This window comes from Perca fluviatilis, chromosome 22 (assembly GCF_010015445.1).
Source record: "Perca fluviatilis chromosome 22, GENO_Pfluv_1.0, whole genome shotgun sequence".
NCBI lineage: Eukaryota > Metazoa > Chordata > Actinopteri > Perciformes > Percidae > Perca > Perca fluviatilis.
This window is the reverse complement of record NC_053133.1, coordinates 3,842,072-3,863,652: the sequence shown is the minus strand read 5'-3', so window position 1 is coordinate 3,863,652 and position 21,581 is coordinate 3,842,072. Positions and strand designations below refer to the sequence as shown.

Below are 21,581 nucleotides of genomic sequence, written 5' to 3'. Positions count from 1 at the left end.
TACACACACACACAAACACAGTTAAACAGTACACACGCACACACGCAGCAACGCACACGCCCAGTTACACACACAAATGCACACAAACACGCACGTTCACACAGTTAAACAATACACACATACACACACACACACACACACAGTTGTTACTTGCTACCCAGCCCTGTTGCCGTTGGATTGAACAGTATGCAGTGAGAGAACAAACCTCCCAGTCCTCTATGGAGCTCTGCCACTGGGCGATCTTGTCGATGTTCTCAAGGCGTCGTTTCCTCTCGTTGATCAGCCTGGCTACGTTCTTCATGGCGTTTAAGGCCGCCTCCACATCTTTGTAGTCCCTACAGATCAGAGAGTGACATGCAGTCAGGGGTGTAAAGCCTAAAAGAGAAGTGTGGTGATATTCTATATTTTTCTTATAGTCAAGACATTTTATGAAAAGACCAAAACTAACACTGAATGTATGTACTGACATGTATTCTGTAAGCGTATCAAAGCCTGATGTATATTTTCTAACCCTAACCCTCTAATTTCACATGTAAATGGGTGAATTAAGGGTTGATTTCAGCCAATGGGGATTGTTGGAACAGCGGAAGGACAATCAAAGGTGGCTTTTGATGTGTTATTTTGGACTCTAAATGAAGTGTATGTAACAATGATAAAATTACAGTTTATTTAAATGGAGAGCAATTTTGGGGTTGTTTCATGTTACTCTTTAACAAAGAGGTAGACCTCTGTAGGGATCCTTTAATAATGGTGTCAGACACAGAGCACATTTGCCTATTAATGTTACATTGCAACTTTGAGTGCAGCCATCTCGCTTAATACTGGACCAATTTCAAAGATGGTTGTTCCCATCAGTCACTTAGACACAAAAACATAAGAAAATAGGGTCCAGATTGAAAAAAACATTGAAGCTACCCTTTAAGATTTTGTTTTTTTGTTTCTAATGCCAAGCTTACATCAAACAACTTTTCAAGCGATTCCACTGTCTCAGACTATTTTCCAACATCAGAATTAAATCCTGAGAGTCTTGCTAGAGTCGGGGCGCTCCCATCATCTCCATCGTTTGGCGTAAGGTCATAAAACTCAGTCCCATGTTCAGACTGTTAGATGTGAGATAGTGTCAGACTTTAGTCTTTTTAGAGTCTGTTCAGAGTCTTCTAGTAGATGGTAGGCATAAGGTAAAGAATTATAGATATCAACTGCATCATTCCATTGTGATCAATGAGCACTGGCCTTTATCAAAAGGAATGAATAAAAGTGATTTATTTTTACATCCGCACATGCGTGCACCAATGGGTCTCTGGACGTCCTCCCCTGCGGGGACATGTAAAGAGTGTGCAGTCACCTGTGCTGTGGGTTGGTGTATTTGAGCAGCTCAGCTAGCTGCAGCGGGTACTTGCAGATCTTCTGCACGGGAGTGAGCAGGAAGCCATCCAAGGAAATGTCGATCATCTTCTGCAGGAGTCGGCAGGCCTCGAAGAAGAACACATATTTGTTGACCTTCATGAGCTTAGAGAGCTGGACGCAGGCGTTGGGGTGGTTGTTGCAATACTCGGAGTAGATCTGGAAATCTGTTTGCTACACAAAAAAAGACAAAAGAAAGGGCTACAGTAGAAGTAAATCAACTATTTGGGTAGAATGGTTAACCCAGAGTAAAAAAGGTATGCACCCACATTGTTCACAAACTATACCTATTCCTATAATATTAGTTTGAGGGTTTTGGAAAACAAAGTGAAAGAGATGTAATAAAAAGATGATCTGAAGCAGAATTACTCAGAAGATTTCAAAGTTTTGAAACTTTTGTGTGCCATCTCTTCCATACAGTAACATCTCTCTGATGGCATCATTTTTTTGAAATACTAGTGTGGAAATTCGTAGGCTTGCTGCATGTTCTCTGGATTGAAATGGTTTTTGATTGGCTTTTGTGACTTGGCTTACGTGTTCGAGGAAGCAGCAACCGATCTCGCTGAGGTGCGGCTGCTCCTTGTTGAATTTCTTCTCCAGGTCTTTCAGGAACTTCCTCTGGAATCGGTAGATATCTTCAATATTTCCGAAGATGGTGCGAAGCTGCTCTTCCGCAAACATGTCTGTCCGCTTGCGGCACTGTTTGATGTAACCCTGAGGGAAACGGAACATGCTGCATTGATACTTTGGATTTTTTATTTTTATAAAAATATACAACACAACATGTACCACAAAACACAAAATATATTATACATATAATACATACATTTAAAGGGACAGTTCACCACAAAATCAAATGTCCTGTAGTGCTATTTATCTGTCCAGATAGTTTTGGTGTGAGTTGCCCATTGTTGGGAGGTATCGGCTATAGAGATGTCTGCCTTCTCTCCAATGTAATGGAACTATATGGCACTAGAGGATGGATACCCGAACTGAGCCCGTCGGAACCCGACGGCCCGGGACGGGTTCGGACAGATATTTAGAAATGATGTTCGGGTTTGGGTCGGGCTCGGTCACATCAGTGCGATAAGGCATTTAACATTTTAAATTAAACAGCTTATTAACGTACGCTTGTTGCCCAGTGTGTGCTGATGTGCTCCTCTGTAGACATTTCCGAATGCCCTGCTTAATAAAAGCGGGCTTTCCACACAAACAAACGTGCATGTGTCATTAGTATGAGGACAAAAAATGAGATTTTAACTGTGTCGGGCCAGGTCGGGCTTGGACATAAATATCTTAATGCCTGTCGGAAGCGGGCTGGGCTCGGACATAAAAATGCCGCCTGATCCGCACTCTATATGGCACTCGGCTTATGGTGCTCGAAGCGCCCCAAAAAGTACATTTGAAAAGCTCAACAGCAAATGTCTCCGAAATCATGACCTGTCTGTAAGCAGTTTTATACTGGAACTATTTTCTTTGTACACCCGCCAAACGTATCCCCATGCAGAAGGAAGCACACACGTGAGGCTCATGCTTCTGCCAGCGCGAGATCTGAACATTGACGGCGTCCTCCTCAGTGTGTCTACAGCTGTTCTCTCCAACAGCTCAGTGATACGGTTGGCGGGTGTAGATCGGTCAAAAAGAAAACAAGTTTCTCCACGAAACTGCTCACAGCCAGGTCTCTGGATTATCTGGAGTAACTGCGTCATGATTTCATTGTAAACATTGTAAACAGAAATAATCGATTATGAGCCTGTCGAATATCGATGCAGCATCGTCCATGTCCACGATTCGATGCATCGATTATTTGATTAATTTCAACACCTCTAGTTGGAGAGCATAAGTACTTGCTCCACTGCTAGTAAGCCCATACTAAGAGTTTTTTCCAGTTCACAAAGATGGTCTGTTTTACTGCCAATCCTAGAGATGTAATACATTGGAAAACAAGTGCGTGAGTGAGCCAACCCTCCGCACAGCCATGCCAGCACATTCATTTTTTTTTTTTTACATGTTTCACATGATCTAATCCAGACCTCACAGATGTCTTTTAGGTGCTTGATGTAGTCTCTCTCTGTGCTCATGATCTCATTGATGACATTGGTCCTCATCTGTTCTTTGCAGGGCAAACCAGGTCCCAGCAACAAGCCCAGACCTGCCCGGCTCTCCTCTCCAGCCTGAGCCCCCTCCAGGTGGGCCAGATACTCCTCCATGGGCTCATCCTGGTTCACACGCAACTAGAGGAGGACATAATTAACTGTTAACCCTCGGAGGACAAAAGACGCACCGGCGAGTCCAAGCGATGTTTGACAACAGTCCTACTCAAAGAAGTGATATTACAACATTTCATATTGGACATTTATTTACTATTTTTCTTCAGATATTACGCTACTTTTGTAAAGTCATTTCAAGCACCAAAACAATAGAGTTTAGGTTTGTTTTCATGAGAGATTTGAGAAATTTCAAAATGAGTTTGTTCTGAACATTTTGATATGAAACACATGGGTATCCGGTTATATGCAAATATCCTTAAAATGTGAATTTGAAAAGATATTTAAAAATGTCCTTAGACCTCAGAGGGTTAAACCCCCAGGAAAAATTTTGATTTCCCCCAACAATTACCTTGGCATCTCTTTGATTTTAAATTATTTCTTTACAAAACTCATGTGAATTTGAACTGCAGTTCAAATTTTGTAAACATTGTCCATTTAGCTATGAAAAGTAAAGCTATGAAAAATTTGGGGTGTATCCTAAAACACAGGGGGGGGGGGGCGTGTGTTCAAGTGCTGCTAGTACTACTTAAAGAGGACCGGTGTTTTAACCCAAACCACAATCTTTTTTTTTTCTCATCTTAACTGTCATCGCCACACAACGATCACCTTTTCTCGACTAAAATTAAGTGTTTCGACCGCTAAACTTAACTGTCATGTGACCGGTCAGCCACCTGACCTGCCGGTGGTCACCATCATTTCGTAAAATATACAAATTGTGGTGCATAACTTTTAATCTGAACCCGTCCATAGCAATATGTTGAATAGCTTCTGGATTACAGTTGTGCAAGTGATTTAATAGGAGGAACAAGCACACAAACATTATGACAACCCTATAATATGTCAAGACGTTTCTCAAGTGTTTTTCTGACTCATACAGTAGACCCGTGTACAGAACATAGTAAGAATACGCTTATTATGAGCTATGTCTTATTGAGGATCTACAATTTTGCAGAAATATTGATAAAGGGCTGAGGCTTCATATTGCTCAGTCTGTCAGTATTGCAGCAGCTGCATGCATTAATCAAACGCCGTATGGGCGGTGTCTTCCAGCAGCCTGGACAGGCTGGTCTGTCTCACCCGTACGAAGCTGGCGGGGAACCAGCCCTCGCTGTCCATGATGCGACCCCACCACCACTCCTTGTTGGTGGCGTCCACTACCTCGATGACATCACCGGCCTTGAAGCCCAGCTCCTGGTCATCCATGGTGACATGGTCCCAGAGGGCCTCGGCGTACACCACGCTGCCATCACTGATCAGCTGCAGAGGAAGCACCACAGAAAGGGTCACAGGTCAGAAATGAGTCGGAATGTTATGGTTGCAACATGGGCACTTTAAGTCATACAGTGGGGTCAACAAACAGTCAATAAAATGACGAAGGATTGGGTTTACTGATGCGACATTACACAATTTCAGAGCAATACATTCTTTACACCTTCAAAGTTTAACCTGTTATCTTCTTCTGCCATTGTTTCCCAGAGACGGACAAATGACTTGAATTAATAAGGCCAATTTATGCTTCAGCGTTAAATGGACGCTGTGGGTAAGTACGTAGGTACGTGGAGATTCGGACCCTACACCGTAATCTGACTCCTCTGCCTCCTCAAAAGATGTAACTACAAGGTGTGGCGGCGCTGACCGCAACTACTGTGATGCGTCCGCTTGGCCGTGGCTTGGTAGCGTTGCATTTCCCTCTACTCATTTCCAGGTTCTCCATCATGAAATGAATGAAATCAAGGAGAGGGTTAACTTTTCCTGCTCCAGATTTCCCACCGTGGTCCTACAGCACAGGGGAGACATTTTGTTTCTCTCACTATGCCTCTAGAGTCGGGACTCGCTCCAAAGTCATTCTCTCACTCGCTCTACCACTACTGCGTGGAGCCTTCGCAGAACCATAAATCAAACTACACTTTCTGCGCGCACACACACCTGAAGAGATTAACGCACACACCAACGCACAAATATAGACCTTAGGCCACTTAGGCTACGGCGTCCTACCTAGAAGTCTAGACCTTAGTGGTCCCCTGATACTGTATCTGAAGTCTCTTTTATATAGACCTTAGTGGTCCCCTAATACTGTATCTGAAGTCTCTTTTATATAGACCTTAGTGGTCCCCTAATACTGTATCTGAAGCCTCTTTTATATAGACCTTAGTGGTCCCCTAATACTGTATCTGAAGTCTCTTTTATATAGACCTTAGTGGTCCCCTAATACTGTATCTGAAGTCTCTTTTATATAGACCTTAGTGGTCCCCTAATACTGTATCTGAAGTCTCTTTTATATAGACCTTAGTGGCCCCTAATACTGTATCTGAAGTTTCTTTCCTGAAATTCAGCCTTGGGTTAGGCCACTTTGCTCGTTTGAAAGCCATGATGTCTCTTTCTCATGGGTGGGCCAAATTCTCTGGGCGGACAAAGCAGAGAAAGGGGAGGTAACCTTGCTCCTTATGACCTCATAAGGAGAAGATTCCAGATCGGCCCATCTGAGCTTTCATTTTCTCAAAGGCAGAGCAGGATACCCAGGGCTCGGTTTACACCTATCGCCATTTCTAGCCACTGGGGGACCATAGGCAGGCTGGGGGAACTCATATTAATGTTAAAAAACCTCATAAAGTGAAATGTTCATGCCATGGGACCTTTAATGCCCTTCGAGGTGTCAATTATCAGGTAATTAATGGACTTTGGTGGAGGCTGCGCGTGGGTTCTGGCCTCTCTGTCGTCCATTAATTCCCGATAATGGACACCTAGTCGGGAATTAACCCTTAAATAATGTGAATTGGTATCAAATATATGTTTGGGACACAGTGAAGCTGTGTTCAGTGAAGTCTCTTTTGATGCCATGAGGTCAAAGGCAGGCCCATACTTCAGCACACATGGGTCCCTCTGCACCTTCCAACTTTATCATTAAACTTTTATATAGGCTGAGGAACAGGGCAGCGTGTAGAATGAGAAATCATTGACAAGCTCAGGTAAAAGCAGACTAAGACAAAGATACGGAGGAGGGAAGAGGAAGGGCGAGAGACAGAGGAAGAGGAGACCATAACAGAGCAAGGCCAGAAGCATACGAGAGTGTTATTGATGAAAACACTGCAGTGGTCATATTTCACACCGCCAGGTTCACTGCGTCAACATGGCCCCGTACTCTACAGAGGCCATCCATTATGCTGTTCTCCTTCCTGCAGAGACAACACAAATCCTGCTGGACCACATCAGCCCAGCATCCTTCCTCTCCGCACGCTCGTCTCTTTCTGGATGTCTTTCACACTACCTCACTAGTGTTGTTAAAGACATTGTCGCTTCATTTGTTTCTGTCTGCGATCTGGCCCTTAGCTCCACTGATCCATCACTGCGATGAGGGAAACTGACGATATGGCTGTTGCTAGGCAACACTCCCACACCATCTTGCCTTCCTGCTGCCCTTCTCTCCAGAATCTTCTTTGCTTTGACTACATGACACCACACAATCCTCCTATTACATTTTATCATAGTAAACGGCAGCATACAGCCGGTTCTCTCTCACACACACACACACACACACACACACACACACACACACACACACACACACACACGCGCCCCCTGCTCATGGGTCAGACTTAATTTTTTTTCTCAGCACACATACATAAAGCCATGTATCTGTATTACCCATACACTTTATTTAATGTTGTACTATTTATCACACCGATAAAAATATTCTTGTATTTAGATTTAGATTCGGGCTAGGGTAATTTCATTGTGTCAAGCCACTAATTTTATTAAAGTAAAAACTATCTGAGAATGAAAACATCACTTTGTTTCAACTGATCACAGATTTGTAAAACATATGACGAGGGGTACTAAGTGGATATTGCTTCACTTCCAGGGGTCAAACCAAAGAGGTTGGGAAAAGCTGGTTTCATTTCATATCTCAATCCTGTAAATAATGTATGTATCCAATTGATGTATTCAAGTGATGCTGTCAAAAAGCTATTTATAATACATAAATAAGTGAGAATGTATGGTGAGGTGTCCCAAAGTGAGACAATATTGCACAGAGTAGGGCTGAAGAGCGCTACAACATGCAGCACAGGTGTGTCCCCTGCAGCCATTTACCAAAGGAAACAAACTAACGTTGTCATCATTTTTAGGCCATCTGAATCTTAAATCAATACTCACTTCCCCCCACAGTGTGAATTTCCCCATTGTGGAATTAATAAAGTATTTTGAATCTTGAATCTTGAACCAGCTTGGGCGCCAATTTTGGCTTAAGGCCGCAACCATGTTTAGAATTTGGATTTTGTTTCCCCCCAATCTTTTTAAAATGATCATTTAATTTTGTACCAAGGCGACAGAGCATATCAATTGCCTCTTTATTTTTTACATTTAACAAGCTGCACAAATTGTCAACACAATCGCTGAGGCTGCCCTGGAATGACAGCACCAGCTCTTTCTTAACCTAAAAGAAAGCCTGACCTGGAGCACACTTTTTAAGTCCAGTTCAGACCACAGATTCGCGACGAGACGAGTTGAAACTTGCAACTGCTTGCAGCACGTCGGTCTGCAGCGTTCTGAAACGAGACGAGAGGGTGCATCATCTCCATAGCAACGGCTCTTTGTACCTCCGTCCTAACTTCCGACTTCCAGGCATTTTAAAGCTGAATATTTCATTTGAATGTGGATAACGTTAGTGATAGTGAGATGCTTGCTACAGTTACATTTCTAGTGATGAATCGGTGAAAACACGTTTTCTTTCTCTGATTCAGGGCTTTGTCCGAGGCGCTCCCTCTCCTTCTCTCGGTCGCTGAGCCTCCGTTAACAGTTTGTAACAGAAATAACGTGGATTGTGGATCATATTATTGTAGCTGACTTTACAAGATGACTTCTCTATTGGCTGTTGAAACAGGCGACGTCTCTGACGTTGTAAAACCAGCCTCTGGAGACTCCACCAGCTGAGTCGCAGCCACACCATCAGCTGGTTGGAGTCCAGCTGGGACGGGCCGGTTCAGACCGCTGAAACGTTTCTCTACGACGTTCTAAAACGCAAATCTTTGGTCTGAACTGGGCTTCAGAGAGGTGGGCAATTGATAACTCTGGATTTTAATGCAGAACCCTGCTTGTTTTAATGCAGAACCCTGCTCCCTGTTTCTTCAGAAATGCATCTCCAGCGACATCACTACTGTATACTGAACATGTGGAGCATTAGGTAAGAGAGAGAAGAGCGTGAAAGACGAGTCACTCAGTTTCACAGTGTATATACTTGAAATTTATGTTTCATCTACCCAGTGTTAAGCAGCCCTGTTTATGTGGGAACACCTGCCCAGTGGCCCCCTAAACACATAAGATCTCTGAGTTAGCTTAACTGTCAGAACTGTTGCTACGATACCCAGTGTAGTGTAGTCTTGGTAAATTTGTTTAGAGCAACAATACCGGTGTCAGAGGTGCGTGGTTTTTAGTGTAGGCCTATGTTACAAGAAAATAAAGGACACTGGCAGTCAATCAAAATCAAGAATTTTCAGTGGCTAGTGTATAGCAAGAATAACAGCAAATATAACAAGTCAACTCATATTTCCAAGTCACCGTGACAAAAGCTTCACCCACATTTTAAATACTGTAACATATCAACATAATAGCTACACAAACAAATAAATGCATGTTGGTCAAAATGTTTGGGCGGTGCTATGATGGCTCACATGGTAAATTCAATAGAATGTCCATTTCCACAGCACTAACTCCATCAGTACAACAACAAAGTCATACTCACTAACAGGCTGATATTTCAATTATTTGACATATATATGTGTGTTACATTCGTATTATGTTGCCGTAAAGCAATGACTATGTTTACATGCACATAACATTCAGTTTTTTTTGCCCTTATTCCGAAAAAGCCGATATTCCGACTAAGCCGTTTACATGGCTAATGAAAGTGAATATTCCATTAATATTCCAGTTTACATACAGCCGTGCAAAATACGATTTTTTTCTAAGTTTACCAGCGGTGGCAAACTTGTTTGAATGTGCAAACACAGCGTCCCTCTTTTATTCCTTCAACCAGCTTCTTGAAAAGGTCAGCGTTGCGATATGTGCGCATATCCAAAAACCTGTTGATATCCAAGTCCTTCATAATGTTTAAATTATCCTTCTTATCTTTTGGACATGCATCTCTACTGGGTCCACAGCCCTGCAAACTGTTGGCTGGTTGGTATGTGTGCAGTAACCATAGCAATGCACAGAGCTGACCGTAAGCCGTAAACAGGCGAGAGGCCGTAAACTGTGGTAAAAAACCCGATTGAGACGCATATTCCAAATGCGCTGTATACATGTCCAAAGAACGCTTTCAAAACCAGAATAATACCGGCATAACACAAAGGTCTTAATCGAAAAATGCTAAATTTGGAAAAAAAACGCCTTATTCGGAATATCCAAACGGAATATGCTGTTTACATGACCTGGATCAAATTCGGAATATTGTCATATTCGGAATCAAAGTGGAATATTGGTGTGCATGTAAACGTAGTCAATATTATCATTGGCAAGTCAGATCAGCACACCAATGAACCCTGTCTATTCAGTTTTCTTAAAACTGCCAAGTCGTACGTCCAGAACACAATCAGCCGGTTACCTAAGAGCTGAGGAGCTGGAACACAGAGCTGCCACAGGGTGCGTTACATCACCTGAAAACCCTCTGTTACACTACTGTTGCTTTAAAAGGGTCGGATCATCCAAACCAGAACATTATATTTTCTCAAAACTACTTGTGTGTCCTGTGGGTTATCCACACTAACATCATTCATGGAAGAGATGTTGCTGTTTTACTTTACAGGATACGGTTGGCAATATTTTATAATTCTGTCAAGAGTCAACAAATCCCAGAACCTACCCAATGAACATATCCTAACAAGTATTGTGTGTTTATCCAAAGCCTGATATATCTACCTCATCTGTGCCATAAAGCTCCATTGTTGTCCAGAAACTTATAAAAACACATCAGTGAGACACATCCCACATACACCTCGATGTTGCCCAAAATGCTTATTACTCAAGCACCAAATGACCTACTTCCTGCTGTTTAAGTGACGTTTGTTAAAAACTAGCGTTCAGCTGTTTCAGGAAATTACTGAGCTTCATTTAAAAAATAAAAAATAAAACCACATATGTGTGAGCCGTTTTTAAAGATTGAAGTCTTCAGTAAGAACCAATGGGCTTTGAGATGAGAGCCACAGAGAGGTTAGGGAACCTCATTGTTGTTTTGGTTTGTTTTTTTTCCAACAATGAGGTTTTTTTTCTTGGAATTTGTTGACAATTAGTAGAACATGGAATAACATAAAACTTATCGTTCAAGCACCACAATCATAATCTGAATTCCATCACCTTCGTTGTGTTGGGGTGGAGACTGAAATCACAGAAAAATCATAGAGACCGATGTCTCAAAACCTGGACTAATCAAACCATGTTCCAAAGTCTGATGAACCCTCCCTTTACAGGGTTCTGTGCTGTAGAGCTGCAAAGATTATTCGACTAATCGATTGGCGTTCAACTATTAAATTGACAACCAACTCTTTTTTGATAATCAATGAATCGGTTAAAATTCCAGCTCCTTCTTAAATGTGAATATGTTCTGGTTCCTTCTCTCCTCTGTGAGAGTAAACTGATTATCTTTGAGTTGTGGACAAAACAAGACCTTTGAGGATGTCATCTTGGGCTTTTTGGGAAACACTGATCAACATTTGTCGCCGTTTTCTGGCTAACTGAGTAAATGAGAAAACAACACAGATTAATCGACAATGAAAATCGTTGTGATTTGTAGCCCCTGCTGTGCTCGTGAACAACACATTCCTCTTGGTTACACGTTTCGGTTGACACAAAAAAGGTACACGATACATTTATTCTCACACGAAATGAGCGTCCCTCTCCTCCTGCTTGTACCTGTGTTCTGCTTCGGTCACGTTGGACACCCATCAATCCCAGCAGCCCCCGCTCAGTCCTCCTCTGCTCCCTGGTCCCTCTGTGTCTCAGTTTATCTGCTCCTTTTCTCCATCCAGATGTGTGTGTGTGTGTGTGTGTGTGTGTGTGTGTGTGTGTGTGTGTGTGGATGTCTGTGAGTGTGTGTGTGTGTGTGTGTGTGGATGTCTGTGAGCGTGTGTGTGTGTGTGTGCGCGCGCGTGCGTTCTACTGGAAGGCCAGCAGGAACATGAGCACCACGTTGATGACGATGAGCAGCATCATGATGAGGAACACCACCACCTTCTGGGTCTCGGGCGGGAGGTTGCAGCGCAGCATGGTGGTGAAGAAGCCCAGCCTCTGCCTGCTCCACCTCCCCGAGCCGCTGCCGCGAGCCATCAGTCCCCGGGCCTCGTCCTCTTCCTCCTCCTCAGCCCCGCCGCCCCTCCCCCGCCGCCGCTCCCTCAGAGCCGAGCCTCCGCACCACACCGCGTCGCCGCGTCCTCCTCCTCCTCCCCGGCTGTCTCCGTCGCTGTCCCCGGGCGCAGCGCTCCTCCTCCGCTCGGCTCCGGCGCTCGCCTTCTCTGCTTCTCCTGCCACTTTGCCGACGGCCAGCGTTGCCCCGGCCTGCCGGTGGAGGCTGGGTGCCTAGCTGTGTCAGCGTGTGTGTGTGTGTGTGTGAGTCGGCGTGCTGTGAAGCGAATTGTGTGTTACATGCGGAGCACCCCCCCCCCCTCCGCCCTCCCAAACCCCCACCCCCTGCCCTTCCTCCTTTACTCCCTTTCTCCTCTTTCTCTTCTCAGGCACCTCCCCTCTCTTTCGGCTTTCTATGGTCCACCAGTTTAGTCTTTCTTGTCCTTTTGGTTCCTCTGCTTTCTTTCTTTCTCGGTCAGGATGTCAGGATAAAAGACGGAGGACAATATTCTGCATCTCTCCGGTTCGTGCTCATGCCTCCTTGTCTTTCTCTTCTTTTTATCCCTTTTTTGTCTCCTTGTTCTCCGGCCCGTTCTTCTCTCACTCTAGCCTACATATGCTCAGTCGCATCTACCTCTCAAAGCAACCGGCCGTTTGGTTTTCCTCTTCTATCCCTCCGTTTCTGCCCACGCTTTCTCTCCGTTAAGAGCTCCTGCTAAAATGGTGCTCGGTGCCCTCCCTGGAGCGGTGCTGCCTCAACCATCCATCTAACTACCATCTATCGCCCTCTTTTCTTTTTTTTTTCCCTTTCCTTCCCTTCTTTTCTTTTTGTGTGCCCACCCTTGCATAGCTGGCAGCCTATCAGGATGCAGAGTGTGTCACCGTATCCTGGATACCAGAGTAGTTGAGGCAGGGCCATAGCAACCCCTGAGTGGGGGGTGGGGTTTTTGGATGAGAGGGACAGAGGGAGGGGTACGGTTGAAGCCATGCAGAATAATGGATGGATCTCCAGGGAAATACGTAGTGAGTGAGTGTGTGTGTGTGCGCGCACGCACGCACATGTGTAGGGTTTTAAGGTTGAGTGCTATTTGCACTCCATGTATTCACATACCGTACATTTATACTGATATTTAGCAGATTGATGTGAAATTTGATAGTAGTCACAAAAGAAAAGAAAAAAATATTACAAACTCTATATTATAGATAAGATACCAGAGAGAGATGCTTTAATGTCATCCATCTGTGTTGCTCCTGTTCCCTGCAAAACCAAAAGCAACATTCAGTTCAAGTGAACCAAACATTCAGACTACACACCAGGAAAGGTGTGTGTGTGTGTGTGTGTGTGTGTGTGTGTGTGTGTGTGTGTGTGTGTGTGTGTGTGTGTGTGTGTGTGTGTGTGTGCTAAACGCATCTTGTTGTCATGTAAGGGCCCTGTTCATGTTGCACAGTTTTAATTGCATTTTGTGTCTGTTAAGAGGCACAAAGGCACTCTTTATCTTATGCCCCCAAAACTGCTGTTGTAGCTAAGTGGGAGCTCTCGGAATTAGCTGCAGCAGCTCCGTGTTGCTCTTTTTTTTTTTGCTATCGACAGTAGGCTACTCACATACGTATAACGATCAAGATTAATGTTAAAATTGCCCGGAGTTCTCCGTTAAGTCATTGTCATCTCTTTCATCTTATCAACGTTTTGTCTTGACCCCAGAGAGCTGCCCCACCTCACTTCAGAATGCCGTCTCATCGCAGCTGCTTATGAGGTCCATTAGTGTTGTGTCATCGGAGAGTCAAACTTGACAATATGATTGGAGTCATATATTTGGCGGAGCAGTCGTGAGCCATTAGTGTGAACAGTGGGCTGAGCACATGTCTCTGGGGGGCGCCTGTGCTGAGTGTGGTGGCTGAGGAGGTGATGTTCCCAAAGCATATTGTCTCTCTGTGAGTAAGTCTAGGATCTAGTTACAGAGGGAATTGTTTAGGCCGAGGGGCCCCAACTACCAGCTCCTGGGGGGTAGTCTATATCAACGATGTTTCATTTTTTGGGATAGTTCCAGTGCCGCCGAACGTTCCGCCAGATGTCCCTCATTTTCAACCGGATGTCTGTTACCTTCCTCTTTCTTTGTGTTGGCGTTCTAACCTCCGGTGGATTTGTGAGGACTATGGTTAACTGCTCCTCAGATCTCTGCAGGGTAAATCCAGACAGCTAGCTAGACTATCTGTCCTATCGGAGTTTTCTCTGGCACGACTAAAACACAGCATAGCATTAGCACTTTTACAGCTAATGAACTGGATTACGTAGAGTCTTGTGTGAGATATCATTGAACTCAGCAGAGTTCCCTTTTCATTGGTGACAATTTGCGGTGCCTGAGTGCCGCGCAAATGCACGGCCACAAGGAGCGGCGTCCGCCAGTAACCCCGACGTGCAAGGAGGTGCGAGGGCCCGTCCAACGCTGCTTGCAGCTTTAATTAGAGTATGAATTTTTAAATTATGGCCAAAAATTTATTTTGTGAAGTCCTTTCAAAATACCTTTGACCTCCAAAATCTAATGAGTTCATCCTTGAGTCCAAGTTTGTGCCAAATTTGAAGAGGCAGCATGTTAATGTGCCGGCCGGCCAGTAGTTATCTGTCCGTGAATCTTGGGGGCGGAGCTCCTGAAGGGGGGAGGGCTTATTGTATTTGTTTGGCAGTTGAGTTCAAATATCAACAATCTTTGCTCAGAATCACTTACTGCACCTTTAATGCCCCTCTATCCCCTACCCTCGTAGTAAAGCTATTATAGAGGATTATCAGTAGCATTCGCCATGATTATCCTACCTGTGTTTTCGCTAATTAGCTTGCAGCCACTGACCTATGGAAGTCAGTGAGCCAGTGTTTTCACCTCTCCACGGACCTGACCTCGATATGCAGGTGGATTAACATCAAAAATTCTACCACATGATTCTCTCATGCATTTCTACATGAAGCCAAGACAACAAGTAAAAAGAATTGTGAAAAATGCTCATCATAATCTAACAGAGGAAGTGAGGTAGTGTATTCAAATTGTCAGTCATGTGTGTATCAGAAAAGACACACACATGCAGGCACGCACGCATGCAGGCACGCACGCAAAGACATACATATTTTAACTTCGACCATTAGTGACCCACAGGATGGCAGCAAAGCGCTGGTCTGTGTGATTCTAAGGGAGATGAAGAAAACTGGAAGATGTGCAGCTGGTTGCTAGGATATCCACTTTGATTGACTGTCACTATCAACCAACCCAACAGAGTGTCGACTAAATGCAGCTGAAAGAGGGAGAAGGAGCAGAGGACGATAACTCTGCATAATTGATTTCATACCTGACTTCAGTGACAGATTAGTAAACCACAGACAGCTAAGAAGAAATCCTTTTAAAGTGTTGCAAAATCAAGACTGGGCTGTCGAATCTGAAGTCTGAAATATTGTCTGGCAAAATGTATCAATGCCAGCAACATCAGTATTACACTACAACATCTGCAAACAGCTGCCTGCTGTTGCTGGACATGAGGTTGATGGGCAATGAGCTGAAACACACTAAAATGTTGTAGTGCTGAGGGGAACTGCAGAGTTAATGGACATTCCCTGTGGGCTCATGTCTACAAGCGACTCCTTCCACAATATATTAACTTATTGATAATATAAAAGCATAAAAGTGTTTGCATGCTCGAATCAATTACATTGTTCTTTTCATTCAATTTTTTAAAAAGGGAGATTTCGGCTATGGCTTCTTCCATGTGCAATGTACAGAGCCCCAGAAGGGTCACGGCGAGATTTGAGGACTACTTTTGACTTACCTCGCTATATCTTTTGCGTTCTCTCGCAATATATTGTGTTCCTTCGCAAAATATGTTTTGCTTTACTTCGCAATATTTTTCTTCTTCCATTCCCGAGACATGGGTCAATTTCCACTCAACTGCCCAGCGCAACACCACTGATATACTGCTCAGGGCACATTCATATCTGTTTTATAATCAATTATGAAATGAATGAAAAGATAAAGTGCATGTGTCACATGTGGCGTAAACCCACACTGATCAAATTATCAGAGAATCTGCAGCTCCCCTCGGAGCTTTATAGAGGCTCCGCTCATGTTTTGCCAAGTCATAGCTTGTGTCCATTTTATTTCTATGGTTGTATAATTAGACAAATAACTAATAGCCTATGTTCTTTATGAGACGATAAACAAACACGTACAGATAGCCTATTTAGACACCACCTAAATTAGAAACTGCATAATATGCTGCAATATACCCAAATGTAGGCTATTAGACATTTAAAACCAAATATCCTTATAGGCTAATTTAAAATCAATTATACCATGGTCTGGGTGAATACTCGATTCTGATTGGCTGCAGGGTGTCCATTAAAAAGTGATATAGGACACCTACTAAAGGAGTTCGGTGAAACTGACTGTTTACTGTTCTAAATTAATGCGCTACATTAAATCAATAAGGAAATGTGGATTTATTATTTCCAAATCGTCCTCTGAACACCACAGGATGGCGCTAAAACACACAGGCTGCAAGAAGTCAGTTATACTGGCCCTCTGGACTGACTCAGTTTCACAGCGAATAACGTTATCTCACATCCCGTTCACAGTTCAGCTCGCTGCTTCAGGCTGCGCCGCTGCAGCCGACAGTAACGTTACACATCGCGGATCAAATTCTTCGTAAAAGTCGTTATATTGTTTTGGGGACAATGACATGGCTGGATAGCTAGCTTGTCTTGTTGTTCAACATACTGTCAAATTATTTTTACTGATTGCCAACTGTACACAATGTTATTGACTTTGGATCTTGCTAGCATAGCGTTAGCTTTCTGGCTCGTAGCTAAACTGAAGGGTTCTACCAGCTGAGCGGACTATATAAATATCTCTGGTTGCTAAGGGAGGCAAGTCGTATCTAAGGTCCTTCCTAATTCCTGGTGGAGAGAACAACATTTGCATTGCATAAGAACCTGATGGATGGGAATGATTGTTCCAGGTATTAGTCAAACCGTCAGGCGTAACCAGGGAAACGGAGTTATTGTTTGGATTAACTTTAGATTTCGATTGTAAAACTAATTAAAATATGAACTAATGTTTTAAAAATATGTTATTTGGCAAGTGACCATGGTATAAGCGGGTTAATGCCCTTCGAGGTATCCATTGTCAGGTATTAATGGACTTCGCCTCGCCGTCGTCCATTAATACCTGACAATGGACACCTCGTCGGGCATTAACCCTTACATACTATGCTATTAGATCCCAAATGTGTTACAGTAGATGCCATGCTACCAAATTGTTGACACCACTTTTACCAACCAGCTTAATTAGACAGCAGGCTGTTATTACAAGAATGTAATCTCATATGGCCTTTAGTGAGACAAAACCCTGAGAGATCAGAAGACAATACATTCATTTGGCCTTTATTTAAGTTTCACTTTCTTATGGCGCATTTGTGGCTCATTGGAAGAAAACCAAAAGCCTTAAACTAAGTCAGACCACATCAGGTCACATCTGGTCGCTACTTCACACGTCCCTTACAGCCCATATGCAGACACCAGACCATGATGTAATTGTTGATGTAAATCTGATATAATTAAACTTTTTTTTTTGTCCCACACAGTAACCTACAGGAATAGACTTTTACAGGTAGAAAATAAACATATAGGCGACTGGAAGGGTTGTAGCCATAGTTGATCGTTACCACAGTGCAGGCTGTATGTTCACCTTTTTGTCCCTGAACTAACGTTCTCTCTTTGTAACACTACTAGGGAGCTGCAGATTCTCTGATAATTAGTGTTTGTTCATCGACACATCATGCAAACCAGACATCCATACACTCTTTTTTTTTTTTATAGGCTACATTTAAGAAATAGTCTATTGATTATAGCCTATACCCTCTAGGAGATATGAATGTGCCCACTAGCAGTATATCAGCATAATTCCCAGCTCAAAGTAAAATGTAACAAGCTGATTCATTGCGCTTGGCAGCTGAGTGGAAAAAGACACATGGCTCAGAAGCAATGGAATAAGAAAAGTTTTGCGAGGGAACGCAAAACATATTGCGAGGTAATGCAAAACATATGGCAAGATAACACAAAACATATTGCGAGAGAACGCAAAACATATTGCGAGGTAACGCAAAAGTAGTCCCCTGAAAAAATCGCGCCGTGACCCTTCCGGGGCTCCATACAAAAGGCCTTCAGCTTAACCCCCAATTTCCACCGGCTGCGGAACGGCTGTGGAACGGGGGGCGGAGTCATTAGGTTTCCATAAAAGTCAGTGTGTGTATTTCCACCGGTTGCATAACGGCTGCGTTCCGACTGCGTCCCAGCTCCGGTGGTCCGCAGCCCTCCGGAGCAGATACACAGAGCTTCTATTTTTACCGGATGCCAGAGAGTTCCGCAGCAATTCAGCACACGACAGATAGTGCAGGACAGGAAGTCGAGCACAGAAACAAAATAAACATCTGGTTAATTTTCTAAATAAAATCCACCGTGCTCATGGCGGATCATATGTCCCTGCACTACACCTTGAAAACACAGCACAGAGCTGTTTCCCCTCTACTCCTCTGGATGGAAACTAACTGTTGTTGGTTTTGTGGTTCTATTCTACGTGAATTCGCGAGATCTCGTGGGTCCTCGTGACTACAGCTGTCAGTCACGGCCGCAGCCGTGCCGCAACAAATCTGGACCTGGTGGGTATTGACGGACGGTGGAGCACGCAGCCGACACGCAGCGGAGCCGGTCCGCAGACGCTCTGCATCCAGTGGAAATCCAGAGTAATGGTTGAGTTTTTTCTTTCCACCAACAATGATTGATGATTGCTGAGATCAATTTATTACTGTGCCAACCATAGACTGTATATTACTGGACAGAGCATGTGTGACGTCACCCGTTGGTTTGTGGAGATCTGCTATGAGTCGTCGAGTTTGCCGTTACGGGCGCAGCCATCCTGGTTGGGATGTGACGATTTTAGACGAGAGGGAGGAGTGAGGGAGGAGCCACGTTACGTTACACACTGTCACTGGCAACCACATCATAGCCACGCCCTAAAACACCCCCGGCTTTGTCGGCGATTTTGAAATCAATGAGACCATTATTCAAAAAATGAACATGATTCTGTGTTGCAGAAAACTTAAAACTAGCGATTGAGATCATAAACTCATGAAAATGTTTACTGAGGTAATAAATCAAGAGAGAAGTGGGTCACTTTCTCATAGACTTCTACAGAACCGAACTCCTTTTGCAACCGCACGTGTCTCCCCCTGCTGGTATTCAGATAGAATGCAGGTTTAAGGAGTCTCCCCCCTGCTGGAATTCAGATAGAATGCAGGTTTAAGGAGTCTCCCCCCTGCTGGAATTCAGATAGAATGCAGGTTTAAGGAGTCTCCCCCCTGCTGGAATTCAGATAGAATGCAGGTTTAAGGAGTCTCCCCCCTGCTGGAATTCAGATAGAATGCAGGTTTAAGGCACTTCCACATTTGCAGCACTTCGCTGAACCGGATGCGTTGTCCATTAATATTAACAGTCTATGGTGCCAACATATGCACCATGTGGCTACCAGAGACCTGCCCAACTAAAAACCTCACAAGGCCCCATCCCAACAGTAAAGCTATCATATGTTTAATGGAGTACATTAGGCCAATGCGGTGAGACAAAGGGAGAACTTGCTTGGATGCGTGGTCATAAGCCATTTTCATTTTTTCTTTCTTTCTTCAACAAAGGCTTAAAAGCACACTGGATTGCCATTCCTTGAGTATTTTTCTTTAAAACAAAACCCCCCTCTTGGGTCAACAAATACACCTAATGGTTCGTGAAGCTTCATTAGGACATCACTACTAATCGGACCCGGCGCACACAGAGAGGAAAGCTTGGCTTGAATATCTGCTGGCTACACCGGAACCCCCCAAAATATTGGCTATTCCCCCCCAAAAGCTGAATCCTTGTCAGACCTCATAAGACAGCTTATGGGTTCCGAGGTTGGTATGAGGAAATGTAGAAAAAGAGGACAGGTCCAATTTCTTATTTAAATTGAAATTACATTTGTGAAGTAATAAGTTTTCATAAATACAATTTCTGCGAGAAAAAACGCCTTTGATAAATGCCTCCTTTCCAAAAACAACATAAATTCTAACCAGTGGTGGAACGTAACTAAGTACATTTACTCAAGTACTGTACTAAAGTCCAAATGTTGAGGTAGATGTACTTTACTTGAGTCTTTTCTTTTCATGCCACTTTCTACTTCTACTCCGCTACATTTCAGAGAGAAATATTCTACTTTTTTACTCCACTATATTAATCTGTTACAGCTTTAGTTACTAGTTACTTTACACATTAAGATGTTTGCACACAAAACACGTAGATTATAAAATACAATGTTTTATTATAAATTAAACGACCCAACAATATATAAGCCAGTAGGTCCAGTTGAAATGATTAGCCGATTAAACAAGCATGTTAGATAAATCATGAGTCTCTTTCAGTTTTTGTCAATTTTTTTCTCTCTTCAATTGTTGTATAGAATATTAGAAATAAGTGCAACAGTAACAACGATGCAATGTAAGTCAAGCTCAACCTGAAACTAGTAGTGAAATGATGCCCTTCTTCCCACAGTATAAATATATGCAGAGAACAAGCAGTGAATTACGCAGCTACACAAAGGTGCTGTAAAAGTGCCTGTATCAACTCAGTAAATCACATTTTGATGTGCTTGTGCATCAGCAGAATCCAGAAGAGGTATCCATGACAACCAAATAACCCAGCAACCTCAGAGCTTGTTTTTTTGCCACCCCTCTTAGCCAAAAGGCAATGTTAGCCATTTCTAGTCCTTTCCTCTGTTTCACTTGTTTCGATTTAAACACTGCCATTTCCTGTCAGTTCTGTTCAGTTAGGAGTCACTGTGAAACTGCGGTCATTAAAATAAGACCGTGGTGGTTCAAAAACAGGCTGGTTTTTATGAGATCAAACGTGTTTAACACTGGACAGGCTGTCATTCGGAGACGCCGACAGTCGGGGAGAGACTTGAACAATTAAGACTTGAACCAATGGACCCATTTATTTCATTCCCTGTTACCACAGAAACTCGATCTGACAACCAGCAGGACGGCATCCAGAGGGGCTGAAATCATCCCCAGTGACAAAGGACATGGGCCTGCAATGCAATCAAACCTCATTCATCAATGGAAGAAATATAAAGAGTAATTGCGGTATTTTTTTTTAACCTGGATCCTATTTTCCCATGCATTTCTGTCTAATGCCTATACCATCCACTAGAAGACTCTGAACAGACTTTAAAAAGACTAAAGTCTGAAACCATCTCACATCTAAAGACAATAATCTCACATCTAACGTTAAATACATACTATGTATAATGTAAAGACTTCTGACTCCACACATTGCAAGACTACAACTAGATTCGTTCGGAAAATGTAACCAAGCTAGCTAGCTACTGCTAGCGTTAGCTGGTAACTTAAGGGAAAGTTTGCTGATGTTCTGTTCTGCCGTACATGCAGATGAATGTCTCCAGTACCTGGAGGTCTGTGTTTATCAGACGGTTAAACTCCAGTTGGATGACTCGC

The 21,581-nt window shown here is 43.4% G+C and overlaps 1 protein-coding gene across 9 annotated transcripts in view; it reads right to left on the bottom strand.

The window, feature by feature from the left end:
* Positions 1-21,581, bottom strand: part of arhgef4 (Rho guanine nucleotide exchange factor (GEF) 4) — a 158,992-nt gene that overhangs the window by 9,650 nt on the left and 127,761 nt on the right. For 8 of the 9 annotated variants that reach the window (XM_039790678.1, XM_039790677.1, XM_039790682.1 and 5 more), the window contains 5 exons: positions 4,752-4,931; positions 3,438-3,638; positions 1,939-2,118; positions 1,346-1,578; positions 206-335 (listed from right to left, as the gene is read on the bottom strand). In XM_039790678.1, the coding sequence (XP_039646612.1) occupies positions 206-335; positions 1,346-1,578; positions 1,939-2,118; positions 3,438-3,638; positions 4,752-4,931 (924 nt within the window). Of the gene's footprint in view, positions 1-205; positions 336-1,345; positions 1,579-1,938; positions 2,119-3,437; positions 3,639-4,751; positions 4,932-11,576; positions 11,736-21,581 lie in introns of those variants that run through there. The other variant, XM_039790686.1, reaches the window with a different exon arrangement.